Source organism: Euprymna scolopes, chromosome 15 (assembly GCF_053919585.1).
Source record: "Euprymna scolopes isolate OS-2025 chromosome 15, ASM5391958v1, whole genome shotgun sequence".
Classification (NCBI taxonomy): Eukaryota; Metazoa; Mollusca; class Cephalopoda; order Sepiida; family Sepiolidae; genus Euprymna; species Euprymna scolopes.
The window spans coordinates 125,840,730-125,855,768 of record NC_136496.1 but is presented as its reverse complement, the minus strand read 5'-3'; the positions used below and the strand labels follow the sequence as shown (position 1 = coordinate 125,855,768).

The window sequence follows — 15,039 nt, the reverse complement described above, 5'->3', positions numbered from 1 at the left end:
TTCACCACCAATGTGTTCTCATGGTTGCAAGTGACAGTGTTGTGATTTTATTGTCTCACATTGCCACGCGATTATAATCCTGTCAGTTTTTGTTCCGTGTGTAGAGATCATACGGCATAATCATATTGACACACAGGTTCTTGCCAGATCACCATAGTTAAGCAACGATGAGTTTGGCCAGTACCAGATGGGTGACTATTTGGGAAGGCTAGGTGCTGTATCTACAGCGTCAAGTCATAGAAATTTCCAGGTTGGTATCTAGGGGTGTATTTAACTCGCTGGGGGAGATGCATCATTGAATCAAGAAGGAAAGCAGGGCCGCTGATGATGATGTAGAGATTAATGATAAAAGAATTAATGGACTCACCTTCTTGACATGTTTGGTTGATAAAGTTCATGTCGCCTTTGAAGTGGTCTTTGAACTATTTTTAAGTCTTGCTTCCTCAAGTGAAAAAAGATTGAATGTGGCAAAAATGTTTTCTGCTTTATTACTCATGCAATATATCAAAGCATCTACCTGGCAAGTGTTTGGCTTTTCATTAAGTCCAAACACTGTCCTGTAATGGTTGAACCGTCAACTCCACCTTTCCCATAACTTGGTTGAACATAAAGGGTTTTGTTGGACTCACATGACTAGTCATATTGGGGTTTATTTGTGGAACTAGCTGGCAGCCTGGCATTGTCCAGCTGGAAAGTACGCTTAAACATACTTTAATTTATGCAGATTGCATATGTATTATTATAGAATCACTCCTTTATTTATTATTATATATTACGAGGTATAATTTGTCTGGTGGACATTCGAAAAAAAAAAATTAATAATTATAATGTTGTTCATCAAATTCCGTTTGTATGTATTTGTTTGACGATGAATGCCATAGAAAAATCTGTTTAGTTTTAAAATATGCAAATGAAAAAAATGATTTGCAGCGATTTTAAATGGTACCTCTTTTATCATAAATTGAACTTATCAATAAGAAAAAATTAAAATAAAATGGTGAGGTACATACGGGCTTGAACAGAGGATCATTCAATCTGTAGTTGAATGCTCTACCACTAAGCTATATCTCCAGGTTATAATAAATCTGTTTTTTTTTAGAAGAAATGATTTGATGAAATTTTATTACCTCCCTTGGTCGATCTAACATAAAATATTATCTTGTAAAAATTATTCTTTTCTATCTAACGACACTGCCAGACATAAATTAACTTTGTGTGAAATTTGCAGAAGATAGGCTCAGCCATTTTGGAACCTATGAGAAAGGAATTCTTTCACACACACACACACGCACACACACACACACACACACACTGCCTTTTATATAATAGTAGAGATAGAGATTTTACTTATTTATTTTTATGTACAGCTTTCGGGATTGATATTTAGTTTGGCTTCTTCCTTGTGTATTGCTCAGGTTCGTTTGTAAATCCCACTTCTGACACCATGTTTTGTTATATTTTTATTGGAAAAATGCTTGCCAATACTAAGTTGATTTCCAATCTCATTTTATTTATGTTGTTGGATGGGAGTTTACATTATTAAAGAGAGGCAACTCCCATTAATGCAGCATTTTTGTTAGCATAATACTTTTTTAGGCAATTACGTGTGAACATCCTGAAAAATGTGGTGAAAAGTAATAATGACTAAAAAAAAGAATAAACTAACCAAAAACGAAAACAATTATTTTAGAATGTAAATTGGGGCTATAAATTTCGCAAATAAATTTAACATAAAACAATCCTTCACTTTTGGGATATTGCAACGTTTTAGGGTAGTTAATCAATTTTTTTCCTATGAGAAATAAATTCTGTGCATTTAATTTTTAAGATGATGCCAGTCGGAACCAGGATTATTAGTAAAACAATTAGTAAACTGCCTTGCCTGGAAAAGGGGAGGGTCATTTTATGTTAAGTTTATTTTATTTTATTTTTTTTTTATACATAGGCATCACCACTTATCAAGGCCAAGAGGTCACTCGAGGATAAGGGTTAAAGAGTGTACAGTAGAAATTGGACAATGTAGTAATCGTTAGTAATGGAAATTCGGTAAATTTGTTAACTTATATGGAACGGCTCATCAAAAACTTGTTCATGTTGGACTTGAAGACAACCATATTGTAGTCAGCTGGAAAGCAGGAAAACGGGAGACAATTCTACAGGTGTGCAGTTCTAAGAAAGAAGCTTTGTTCATGGAATCTACGTTTAGGTTTAGGCACAGATAAAGAGTGGGCGAATTATTGATAGTGTTTTCAGCTAGACGGGTGTTTCTTGTGAAAGTTTGGCAAGAGGGACCATAGATTGGAGCTCAGCCGAGCACTTGCCATGAAAATAACGATAAAGCAGAGACAAACTCACAACATTTCTTCTGTAATAAAGAGGTTGCAGGTAAGAGAAAAGGACATCCCCCACAAGGCTACGAAGTCTATTTTGAACTTTATCAAGGCAGGACAAGTCCTTTATAGCAGCTCCTGCCCAACTGTGGCAACAGTATTCCATCCTTGGACGTACCTGGCTCTTATATAGATAGAGAATTGCATCAGCTGTGAGATATCTACTGAAGCGGTAGAAGGATCCCACCATTTTTCCAGTGGCCTTGGCAATGGATTAAATCTATGTGTTCCATTTAAGATCAGGAGTAAAGGTCAAGCCCAGAAGCTAAACATGAGGCCTCCCCAAGACGAGAGCCATTCATTTCAATTGATGCCAGATGGGGATCAGAGCGTTGATGATGTAAAGATAAAAGCTTAGTTTTAGATGCATTAAAAGTAACAAGCCACCTCTTTCCCCATTGAACCACTTGCTCAAGATCAGAGGAGAGAGAATCAGAGAGAACTTGGTCATTTACGGTTTTAGATGTGCTACCAAAGATAGTAGTGTCATCAGCATAAATGTCTATGAATGATATAAGGATGTGATTTAGAAAATCATTAATATAGATCAGGAAGAGAGTTGGACCCAGGATGGACCCCTGAGGGACTCCAGCATTAATACTGAGAGCTTCTGATTTCTGCCCATCAACCACTACTCTTATGAATCTATCAGAGAGAAATGATTTAATAATTGAGAAGACATTTCCAGCTATACCATAGCTGGAGATCTTGTGAAGTAAACCTTTATCCCATACTCTATCAAAGGCCTTTGATATGTCAAGAGCAATTGTCTCTCCGTTGAGAGATTCGCTAATCCTATGAGATATAACTGCAAGCACATTTGCTGTAGATCTAGCAGAACGGAAACCATATTACATGTCACTAAGAAGGTTATTTTTTGCTGAGATGGTTGATTATTATTTAACACAGATTCCAGCAACTTACTCATGGCACACAGGAGATTTATTGGCCTGTACTGAGAGGGGGATGAACGATCACCTGAATTCTTAAATACAGGACAAACTGATGAGATTTTCCAGGGTGATGCAAAGCAATTCTCCTTAAGACAACATTTAAACAGTTTTGTAAGGATGGGCGCTAGTTCTGGTTGAAGTCTTTTGAGTACTATAATTGAAATACCGTCAGGGCTGGTTGCTTTACTGAAATCAAGGTTTTTTATTAGCTTGGCAACATCATGTACAGATATTTGTATATCACAGAGTGTGTTTTCTGATACAGAAGGAAATATTGGAGGTTGGCGCCCTTGGTCGCAAAGGGTAGAGTTAGCTACAAAGTTCTTGGCAAAGAGTTTGGCTTTGTCTGATGTTGACGAGATTACCTCAGGTCCATTAATGATAGTTGGGATAGAGCACACGCTTCTGTTCAGGATTCTGTTTGCTATTTGGGACCCAAGCCGCTGCTCAGCTACTTTGGACTTGACGGACTGAACATACAACTCTCATGCGTTCTTTATTAATTTTTTACAGTGGTTGCTGGCAGTTCTGAAAGTGGCTTTAGTCTCAGTACATCTATTACGTTGGAAGCAATGGAAAAGGTGATTTCTGTGCGCAATGGCAGCAGCACATTTTGGATAGAACCACGGCTGGCTGTTAGGTTTTTGCTGGAATTTTTTTGAGGGTATGAAATTAACCATTCCGTCAGGTCTGATACTATAGAGGACACATCCTTTTTAAACATGGAACGCAGAGGTAGATCTGATATAAATGTACGGAAGCTATCCCAGTCAACCATAGGGTATCGATATACTGTACGATGAAGAGGTATATCTGAGGACTTATTATATTTAATTTTTATCTTAACTGATACAACAGAGTGGTTAGAAGATCCAAGTAGAGACAGAACGGAAGTTGAACACAGTTCGGGGCAAGTTGTAAGAAAAAGGTCTAGGACACTTGCATACTGGCCGTCAGTATCGAACACATGGGTTGGTTCGTGAACAATCTGAGTGAGGTCATAAGCAATGGAGAAATTATGACAGAACCTCCCCCTCATCATCGGTCTTGCAATACTTATCCCCTGCTTTAAATTTTAAAATATTTATTTTTCAAGATGTTTTTACATGTAATAGCCTAAAAGAATAGAATTTCATTTTCGTAGGAGAGGATCCTCATCTACTTTTAATGTAGATATAATTTCTTTTTTTAAACTTGTTAAATTTCTTGTTGTTTTCCACTTTTATGCATTGTAACCAACATTTTGATGGACTTGTTAAGTTTTCATCAATTGTGCTGGTTTTCACTAAAATCCAAATAAGACGAAAAACAAAAAAATGATTTTTTTTATTTATTTATTTTTTTATTACATTTTCACCCCAAACAAGGCACATTGCCACTTTGGTGTAGGGGGCTACTATCAGGCGCAGCAACTACTGGGGCACTATGTTGGGATTTGGGCAGCAAGATATCGGTTCACGTTACACTTGAACTTCTGCATGTCAGTACAGTTAGGAAAGCAGGGACCTGGAATGGAATTCCAGAGTCTAGCGGTTCTGGGGAAGAAACTACTGGAGTAGAAAGATCTTTTACATCTAGGTATCTCTACTGTGTGGGGGTGGGATTTAGCTGCCTGTCGGGTTTGTCGAGGGTGTCTACGTCGTGGGGGAACAAGTGTCTGCAGTTCGTCAGAGCATTCACCATTAAAATACTTGTAGAACAGGCAGAGGGATGCAACGTTTCGTCGATGGGACAGAGGCTGAAGCTTAGATGCCAGTTCAGGGCCTATCAGATTGGCGACTCTCTTTTGAACCTTGTCTAGGAGCGAGAGACTAGTAGCAGATGCACCAGCCCAAATGTGACAACAATACTCCATACATGGGCGAATGGTGGCCTTATAGAGGTACAGGATACTTTCAGGTGTCAGTAGTTTTTGCAGCAGCCTTGGCAATGCTTTCAATATAATTGTTCCAACTCATGTTTCCTGTGAACGTTAGGCCAAGCAGTTTGAAAGATGTACTCTCAGACAGGGAGTCACTGGCCATTGCTATTGGTGGCAGAGAAGGTTTCTTGTAATTATTGAAGGAAATCAGTTTAGTCTTGGCAGCATTGAATGTGACCATCCATTTATGTCCCCATTCCATTTACAGTGAGGATTGCACAAGTTTTTGCATAGGAAAAAAAAAAAAATGGTATTGTAGATTAGCACTTTCTGCTACCTTTCTCCACAAAAAAGTGATTCTATTTATTTAGGCAATTACGTAATGGAAAGGAAAAAAGGTTTATAATTACACTTAACAAAAAAAAAAAAAAAAAAAAATACAGAAAAATCTTTATGATGTACATACTCGTTACGGATTGAAAATGTCATATTCCAAAAAATTATGTAAATTGAGCACATACTTTTTGTTTAACTAAGAAAATCAAATTTCATGAGGAAGTGAGATGGAGTACAACAGGGGGGATTTTGTTTTAAATGTCAAGGGCGACAACTCAATTAAACTACCGAGATTTTGTTTGTATTCAAAATAATTAAAACTTTTTAATCGCTGCAAATCATAAATTTTTATTTTCTTACTTAAAAGACAAACAAACCCTACTTGATGAATTTACGTGAATTTTGGAATATGACGTATTCGTTTCGTGACGAGTGCGTACTACTGCGTAGATGATAAAGATTTTTGTGTGGTTTTGTTTTGTTTTTTAGTAAGTGTTATTCTAAATAAGTACTTAAAAAAGTTACTTTAGAATGCAATTTTTTTTGATTGTGCCATTTTTTTGCTATTTATTCTCTTGTGCCATTTTTACCTAAATTCGTACGCTACATTTAAAATATTTTCGAGGTATTTTCCCGCCACCAGGAAAGTAGGGCGGGAGTAATAATTAAAATAAAAAAAAAGAACAAAAAGTCAATTGTTATCTTTTTTTTTTTTTTGCTGATTTTGTTGGGTGTGTTTTGCGCATTTCCACATGACTCTTTCTTACTTCCTGTGAGTCAAGAAAATGGTTCGGCTGAGGCGAAGTTGAAAACAAAAACAAAAAATACGTTTCCGTTTTTTTTTTTTTATCTTCCTGAAAGAGAATGGCGACCGACAGGATGGAACTTCTGCGACAAAGAATTACAGTCGGATTATTGACAGGTTATTATTTTTTTGTTGTTGTTTCTTTTGTTTATTTTTATTTTAGTTTTTTGTAATTGACATCAAACATCGTTAACAACAAATTATAAGTTTTTAAAATTATCTTGAAATTTTCGGAAAATTTTGTTGTAAATGCCATTAAAACATTTTTTTTTTTTTTTGCAAGATTAACACTTCGTGTATGTGTGTGTGTGTAATAAAAAACATTTAGAAGGTCCCTATTCACTTGGCAAGAATTATACACAAGGTCATTTTTTTAATGTGGAGGTAAATCTAGCTCCCTAAAAACAAAAGGCGGCAGGTGCTTGTTTACATCGATGATCTTTTAAAACCAACGCATTTCAGGTGAAAACATGATTACTTAATGACGGGGTTTGTATTACTGTACACATAGATTCAAAAAAGTTGTCAAAAAACAAATATATAACAAATAAATGTTATCAAACGCAAGATAAGTTACGTGTTTTTATTCAATGTAATATGTTTATTCAGCTCGAAAAACATACAGTGTTTACCGATGTATTGGAAAATTCAAAATGGCGCCCGACTCTCTCTTTAACACGGTAAGTTTGGGAAAAGGTGTTATAAATAATAAACTAGAAATAATACTATTAAAAAACCACCGAATATATGTCAAGTTATGTCACTGTAACATATATTGAGCGAATTTCTAACAGTATTTTGTCTAGTTTATTATTTATAACCCCATTTCCCGAACTTACCGCGTCAAAGAGAGAGTCGGCCGCCATTTTGAATTTTCCAATACATCGGTAAACACTGTATGTTTTTCGAGCTGAATAAACATGTTAAATTGAATAAAAAACACGAAACTTATATCCAGTTTGGTAGAAATGTAACTTATCTTGCCTTTGATAACATTTATTTGTTATATATTTGTTTTTTTACAACTTTTTTTGAATCTATGTGTACAGTAATACAAACCCCAAAATAGAGTTTTTATCGAATTGAGACAATAAATTAAAAAAAAAAAAAAATTGATCCGCTTTAAAAGGATTTCTTCTTTTGTCGACTGTGACCGAGAACAGAAAAGATGAAGAGGAAGAACAGATACTAGACTTTGATTTCAGCCAAAATTTAAAATGTCATTCAAAATAAATGTTCTTGTTCAGTCATATTAAAAAAACCCAAAAACAATTAAACATCGTTTAATATAAATTTTGTTGCTTACTTAATTATTAACAATAATTATTTTGGCCAGCCTGAACGAGAATCCCCCCCCCCCCCTAATTTTAACTAGTGTTCTGCAGATTTCTTTTCTTTTTTTTTTTTTTTACGGTCTAACCCAGCGGTGTATAACCCCCCCCCCCAACCTCTCCATGTTAAGAACGGCTATCGGAATACCCACCCCTCCAACTTCGAAAAGTATACTACATACTAAAAATTATAAGGGGGTGATTCTCGTTCAGATCCGCACCGGCGCACCACCGGCGCACCGCACTTATTTTTTCCGGAATGCAAAGTAATTTTGAAAAAAAAAAAAAAAAAAGAAAAAAAAAAAAGAGAATTAAAGTAGGATTGTTGTTTAAAAATGTGGTACTATGCAGAGAGTGATCCGTGCTGAAATAATAACATTATTATTTAAAAAGCCATTCTTAACATGGGGGAGGGTGTTTTGTACCTATTCTGTACTTTACTAGTACAATTGAGTAAAAAAAAACATAAAACTTTAATTAAACGTAGAAATACGATTTAAAAAATAGCGCGGATCACTCTGCATTAGCACCAAAATTGTTAGTACCTATTTACAATGCCTCCCCACGGGACAGAGTTAGATACCAGGGTCGTTTTTTAACGTGGAGAAAAGCCTACAAAAATAAAAATTGTCTCAGTCGTGAAGGATTTCTCCTCCACTGAAAGAGAACGAGAAATGGAAGTGCCGCAGTGCCACATCTGAAGAACAGATACTATACTTTGATCTTGGCCAAAATTGTTAGTAAATAAGTCTTTGTCGCGTTAAAATTGTTTTTAAATGAACAAAATTCTTTTAAACGGCTGATTTTTGCACAGTGGACTAATTTGACTTGTCACCGCTATGAAAACCAAAACTAATCGTAAAAAAACAAAAATGGTTAACACTTTTAGGGCTAGTATCTTCAAGATAGTCAGTAATTCTAACTTAGCAAATATCAGCAAACGAATAAACGTTTTTGGTACGTATGCAGAATTGCAAAATACGAACCGTGCTGAAAGAATAGGCATTTTGTAACTGTTTGTTCTGTACTTCCAGCTAACAATTTAATAAACCAAAAATATAAAAATTGAATTTATTTAACGATCTCTTTTTGACACAATTATGTTTTTACGTATCATCTTTACATCTTCGTTCAAATTCGGTAAAATGTGCTGATTTATTTTTTCTTTCATACGTCGAGCGAGGATCGTAATTTTGATCTTTTTTTTTTTTTTTTTATTTTCGAATTATCTGTACATCTTTCAATCAACATGATCCGACGGGAAAGGTGTGCTTGTAAATTTTTTTGTTGTTGTTTTAAATCCAAACAACAGTACTTACTTGTCATGTCGAAGATAGTAATATATCCCAAAATTAAGAAAATTCATCAGGGAGAAAATTATGTATAGTTACAAGTAATTTTTTCTGAAAATTGGGAAATTGTATTTTCCCTAGATGTGAACACCTTGAAGATTGCGAATTTCGCCACTTTAATGATTAACGTTTTGTTTTAGCCGATAGAGATAAACTTTTTTTTTTTTTTTTTTTTTTTTTTTTTTACTAAAGACACAATAACAGTTGTTCTACTCCATGGATGTTCGTAATTTTTGGATATATTACTATTTTCTACATGACAACTACCGTTGTTTTTGCTTAAGACGATGTATTAAAAAAAATCGACCGAAATCGAAAAAGTTGTCAATTTAAAAATGTTTTGGTTGAAGAAAGAAAACATAAACAAAACATTAACACCAACTTTAGATATTTAGTTATTTTAAATGCACCCTCCTGCAGTCCTGCAGTTGCACCCCACGTCTTAATCACGGAATTTGTATGTCTATAATATTATTTCGTCATAATTTGCACTTTTTAAATGATAAAGAATAATATAAAAGCGAATTGTGCACATTTTTTCTCTTTTCTTTCTTTCTTTCTTTCTCGATATTTCCCCGTCTGGAATGCGAGGAATTCAAATAATAGAAGCCAGCCACATTTTTTTATTTTATTTTTTATTTATTTTGGTTTTAGAAATGTCAAGAATTTCTCCAGAAAAGAATAAATTGTGATTATTCAGATTGGCACTTATGGCGGCAATTAATATTAAAGAAAGTGCAAAATTGTTGATTTTGATGGGGGGAATAAACGCGCCCAATAAATCGAAGGGCAGACAACCCTAATGCACGTGAAAACTGTCAAAATAATCACTGATTACCTCCCCTTATGTTCGTTAGAGAAACATGGTCTCGTTTGTTATTTTATTGGTAATAAACGGCAAATTTGTTTTTCGTAAATAACCCCCCCCCAACGATTTTATCAATTTTTGTGATTTTTTGGAAATATATAAATCTTTATTCCGTGACAAGTAGGTATAATATAAAAGTTTTTCTTCATTTTTGTTTATCGTTATAAGTGCCAATCCGAATAAGCACCAAATAAATGGTTCTTATTTAGAATTCAACCTAAAAAAAAAAAAAAATACAGAAATATCTTTATGATGTACCTACTGATCACGGAATGGAAATGTCATATTACAAAAATCATATAAATTGATCAAGTATATTTTTATAAAGAAAATGATTTTAAAACGATGAAATAATGACCAGCCTTATAACATATAATGCTGGTCATGCAAGTTCGAGTTATTGTGGACTTATCTGTTCTTGATAGCAACGTGAGACAATTCCTTTTTTCCTTACTCATAAAATTTGATCTTCTTAGTTAAAAATAAAGGCAATTTGGAATCTTAACTCATTGTTCTAAGGGAGGTAATTCTATTTTACTGAAGTAGTTGAAATAAAAATCAATTTTTCTGAACTGGAAAAGTTTAAGAAAAATTACAATATCGTCACATTTTACATTTTTTTGTTATTAATTCTATAAAACTTGAAAAAAAATTTTTTTTTTTTTCTTTAGAATTCTTAGTAAAATTGAGTTACCTCCCTTAAAACACTGTGTTAAGATTCCGAATTGCCAAAATAAAACTACTTGATCAACTTTTTTTTTAATCGAAATCGCTCCAGACAAGGCGTAAAGCCATTTAATGTTAGGGAGTTAACAAGAAAGAAAGATTATAGCAAAGACAGTAGATGCCTATTAACCTTAGTCTTAAAAAACCAAGGTTAAAAGTAGAGGGAAAACAGTCAGCAGGGAGAGAGTTGCACAAGTCTGCGGTTCTGAGAAAGAATCTACTGGGACATGAAGCTGTATTACAATGACGTATTAAAACAGTGGATTGATGAAGACTACTAGACAAACGAGCTGGAACAAAGGAAGCAGGGAATAGATCAGAAGAACACATGGCATTTATAGAAAAGACTTAGACTAGCAATATCACGTCCGTGAGAGTGGTTGCAGAGAAGAGGGCATGGGGCCAATTAAATTGCAAATACGTTTCTGCACCTTATCAAGAACCTTCAAATGGTATAGAGATTCACCAGCTCAAAAATGACAATACTCCATACATGGTCTGACAGTAGATTTGTAGAGATAGAAAATTGCTTCAGGTGTTGGAAAGAGTTTAGAATGATATAGAGAACTTATTTAACGAGAATCAGAAAAAACAATGGATCAAATATTTGAGGAGAAAGAAAGACTAAGAAGTTTCATAGTCAATTTCTCCTCAAGAGCAGAGCAATCCATGAGAATCTCAAAAAGAAAAGGGATACACCTACGATTGAAAGACAAGCTGAGTCTTAACAGGATTGATTGAAACAAACCATTTCGTACCTCAATCTATAACCGAACCCAGGTCAACTTCTAGATTAATTGCATATTTCAATTGATCCGAGGGAGATGGACGAGAATCAACACCAGAATAGAAAGTGGTATCATCAGCATAAATATTAATTTTCTTAACAATTTTCCCTGAAAAATCATTGATATTGAGAAGAAACAGAATTGAGCTTAGAATAAATCCCTGAGGGACACCAGCATTGATAGGAAAAGAAAATGAAGAGACACCATTCAGAGTTACTTGTAAGCTTCAATAAGAAAGAAAATATAATAATAATATCAAAAACTTTACCACCAATACCATAACCTCAAAGTTTATGTCAACGACTAAAATGCTGCACTCTGTTAAACATCTTCAAAATGTCGAGCATAATGACCCTACCATCTCTTGAATTATTCATAAGCTGACACAACAGTTGATAGATCAGCAATTGAACAAAAAACACACTGAACATAACTAAAGAAACCCAGATTTTCTAGAAAATCAACAAGCTTGCCTTTGATTAACCTTTCAAAATTGTTGCTAATAACTGAGGAGACTAACTGCTTGGATCACAAGCATTTTTTAAAAATAAGGATAATAGAGGACTCTTTTGAGCAAGAAGGAAAACACGATTTTGATAAGCAGGGATTGAATTATTTTGAGAGGATGGAAGAAAGTTAAGGATTACAATTTTTGAGAACGGCAACAAGAATTGAATCAGGACCAGAAGCGTTAGACTGGTCAAGATCAGAAAGAATGCCAGCATCTTTAGAGTGATAATTATGGAATCAAAAGACTTAATGGTTTTCAAAGGAAAATCAGGAAGAACAGCACCAGAACCATCAAAAGAAGAATTATCAACAAAAAGATGAACAAAGAGATCAGCGTTATCCTTAGAAGATGAAATAAAATGAAAACCATTAAATGGAGCAAGAGAAGCAGACTTGACACTATTAACCACACTGGTGTAGCGTCTCTAAAAATCTATCGCGATAACCTGTTGATATGAGATAGTCACAAATCTTTTGAGAGTAGGTAGACTTAGCCTCAGAAATTGTTCTCTTGCAGGCATTTTTAACTCTTCTGTAGAATTGTGTAGAAGGCTCAGAACCATCTCGACAATACTGATTTAAGTAATGATTATGAGCAATGGCAGAAACACAGACTGATGAAAACCAAGGAGAAGAATGAGGTTTGGATTGAAACTTAGGATGAGGAATGAAGGTATCAATTCCAATAAGAAGTAACTTCCTTTGCAGCATCATTCGGAGACATACCAAAGATAGGACCCCATGAGATGTCACACCAGAAGCTGTGAAGCTCATCCCAATCAGCCCTTTTGTAGTTAAACATATTTCTATGGAATGGACGATCAATTGAAGGCTTAACAGAAAAATCGATCTCAACATCAACAACATGACCAGAAGAATCCAATGGAGAGGAAATAAAACATGATTCAAGAACAGAAATAAGAAAAAGAATCAAGTAAAGATGGTTGATGAAGGTCGTGTAGGGAAGGTGATAATTTGGAACAAATCATGAGACAGAGAAAAAGTTAAAACAGATTTCATCAGCAAGATCTGTATGATTAGAGTGGACGAGCCAGACAGAATGATGAACATTAAAGTCAGTAAAAACAAAGATGAAGCTTGGTGGAAGAAGTTGCAATGCATTATCAATAATGCTGGATATAACAGCAATAACTGAGCAGTCATTGTCAGAAGGTGAACGATACAAAAAGAACAGGAAGTAGAATATTGGCAAAGACAACCTAAGACGAGTAAAAGGGCACCCATGCGATTCAAAAGCTGGGGCACATGAAATGGGGACATCCTTGTGAAGATAAAGAGCAATGCCATGTAAATAAGTAAGGGAATCTAAGCAGACAATAGCCAAATACTTATGTGATTTTTGGAATATGACCTCTTCATTCTGTGATTGGTATGTATATCCTAAAGTTTTTTTGTTTTTTTAAAGATTTTTCTCTATTTTTTATTTATTTTAATTAGGTTGAATTCTAAATAAGAACCAGTGCTTGTGCAGATTAGTGATGTTTTAAATCAACGCATTTCAGGTGAAAACATTACTAACATGTCATATCAAAATTAGTATAAATTCCAAAAATTACAACAAATGATTCAGTAGATGTTCTAGATGTATTTTTAACAAAAAAAAAATCATCCTCAATCACCTTCTGACATATTGTGTTTAAAAATGGTGGAGCCTTAATTTAAGTCAAGGGAGATAAGTCAGTTATGCTGAATTTGTCGCACAACTCTTCCACATTAAAACATGATAAAACTTAATAATTCGATAAATTCTATTTTTACTTATTATTTTTTTACTGAATCGTTTTCACTTATTTTGAGAATTTACACTAATTTCACCATGCCATCTAAATACGTAATAATGTTTTCACCTGAAATGCATTGGCTTAAAACATCAGTAAATTGCACAAGTACTGATTAATCTTTAAAATAATCTATGAAATGCTTGAGTTAACTTTGGAGAAATAAATAAAAAAATATGCTTAAAACAACTTAATGATTTCATTTCTTATTTTTTTAAAAAATTCTTTTTAACTTAGGAGTCACCATTTATCAAGGCCTGAAGGGGCCACTCGAGGATAAAGGTCAATGACTGTAAGATGGTAGTGTAGTAATTGTTAATGATGTGAATTGGGTAGAATTAGATTATTTATGGGGATGGTTTAACAAGAACTTGTTTACATTGGATTTGAAGACTATCGTGTTGTATTCAACCAGGAAGCATGCAAGCGGAACAGTGTTCCATAGGCGGGCAGTTCTGGAAAAGAAGCTTTGTTCATAGAATCCGCGTTTAGATTTAGGCACAGATAGAGAGTGGAGGAAATCATTTATAGTAGTTGTAGCTAGTCGAATGTTTTTTTTATATGAAAGTTTAGCAAGGGGGAACCATAGATTGGAGTTCAGTTGAGCACTCGTCATAAGAATAACGATAGAGCAGAGACAGGCTCGTAACGCCTCTTCTGTGAGAGGGAAGAGAAATTCATATAAATTATTTGGATGAAATATGTTTCGGCATTACTCCCAAATAACTTATCATTAGTAACATTTTTTTTTTATTTGAACCATGTTTTTAAAAAAATATTAAAACAAACATTAAAAAACGGGAGGTTATAACGAGTTTCATCGTACATATGAAACAGCAAAATAAAAAGATGGCAGAAAAATAACTATTTTTCATAAGAAAATAATTTTCTAGTTAAAGAGTAAAATGCTGTTTACTCCACCCTCCACCTTTTAAAAGGGTTTTCTGTTTTTAACCATAAAATTATGAACTAGAGTTATGTCCCCTTTGTCTATTTTTCAACTTATAAAGATGCCGACTATCTTTTTTTGGTTGCTTATCTATTTTGGTGTATGATGCGGCTTTCTATAGCTTAACTGATTTTTTTGTTTCTTATCCAGAATACAATCTAAATTAAAAAAAAAAAGAAATGTAGAAAAATCTTGGATGTATGTACTTGTCACTGAATAAAAATGTCATATTCCAAAAATCATATTAATTAATCATGATCAAGTATTTTTTTTTTTTAATGATTTTTAGCGATTACTAGTATGTCATAGCCATTATAAGGCTGATTTTAAAATCCCAGTAGTTCAAATTGAGTTTTCTTTCTTCAATAAAT

At 34.1% G+C, this 15,039-nt stretch overlaps 1 protein-coding gene across 1 annotated transcript in view; it reads left to right on the top strand.

Moving 5' to 3' along the window:
• The first annotated feature begins 4,669 nt into the window (after nucleotides 1-4,669).
• The window catches only part of LOC145294115 (gephyrin-like), a 68,884-nt gene continuing 58,514 nt past the window's right edge, over nucleotides 4,670-15,039 (top strand). Inside the window, exon 1 of the mRNA XM_080141213.1 lies at nucleotides 4,670-6,462. Within this exon, the coding sequence (XP_079997339.1) occupies nucleotides 6,405-6,462 (58 nt within the window). The 5' untranslated portion in view covers nucleotides 4,670-6,404. The remainder of the gene's footprint in view (nucleotides 6,463-15,039) is intronic.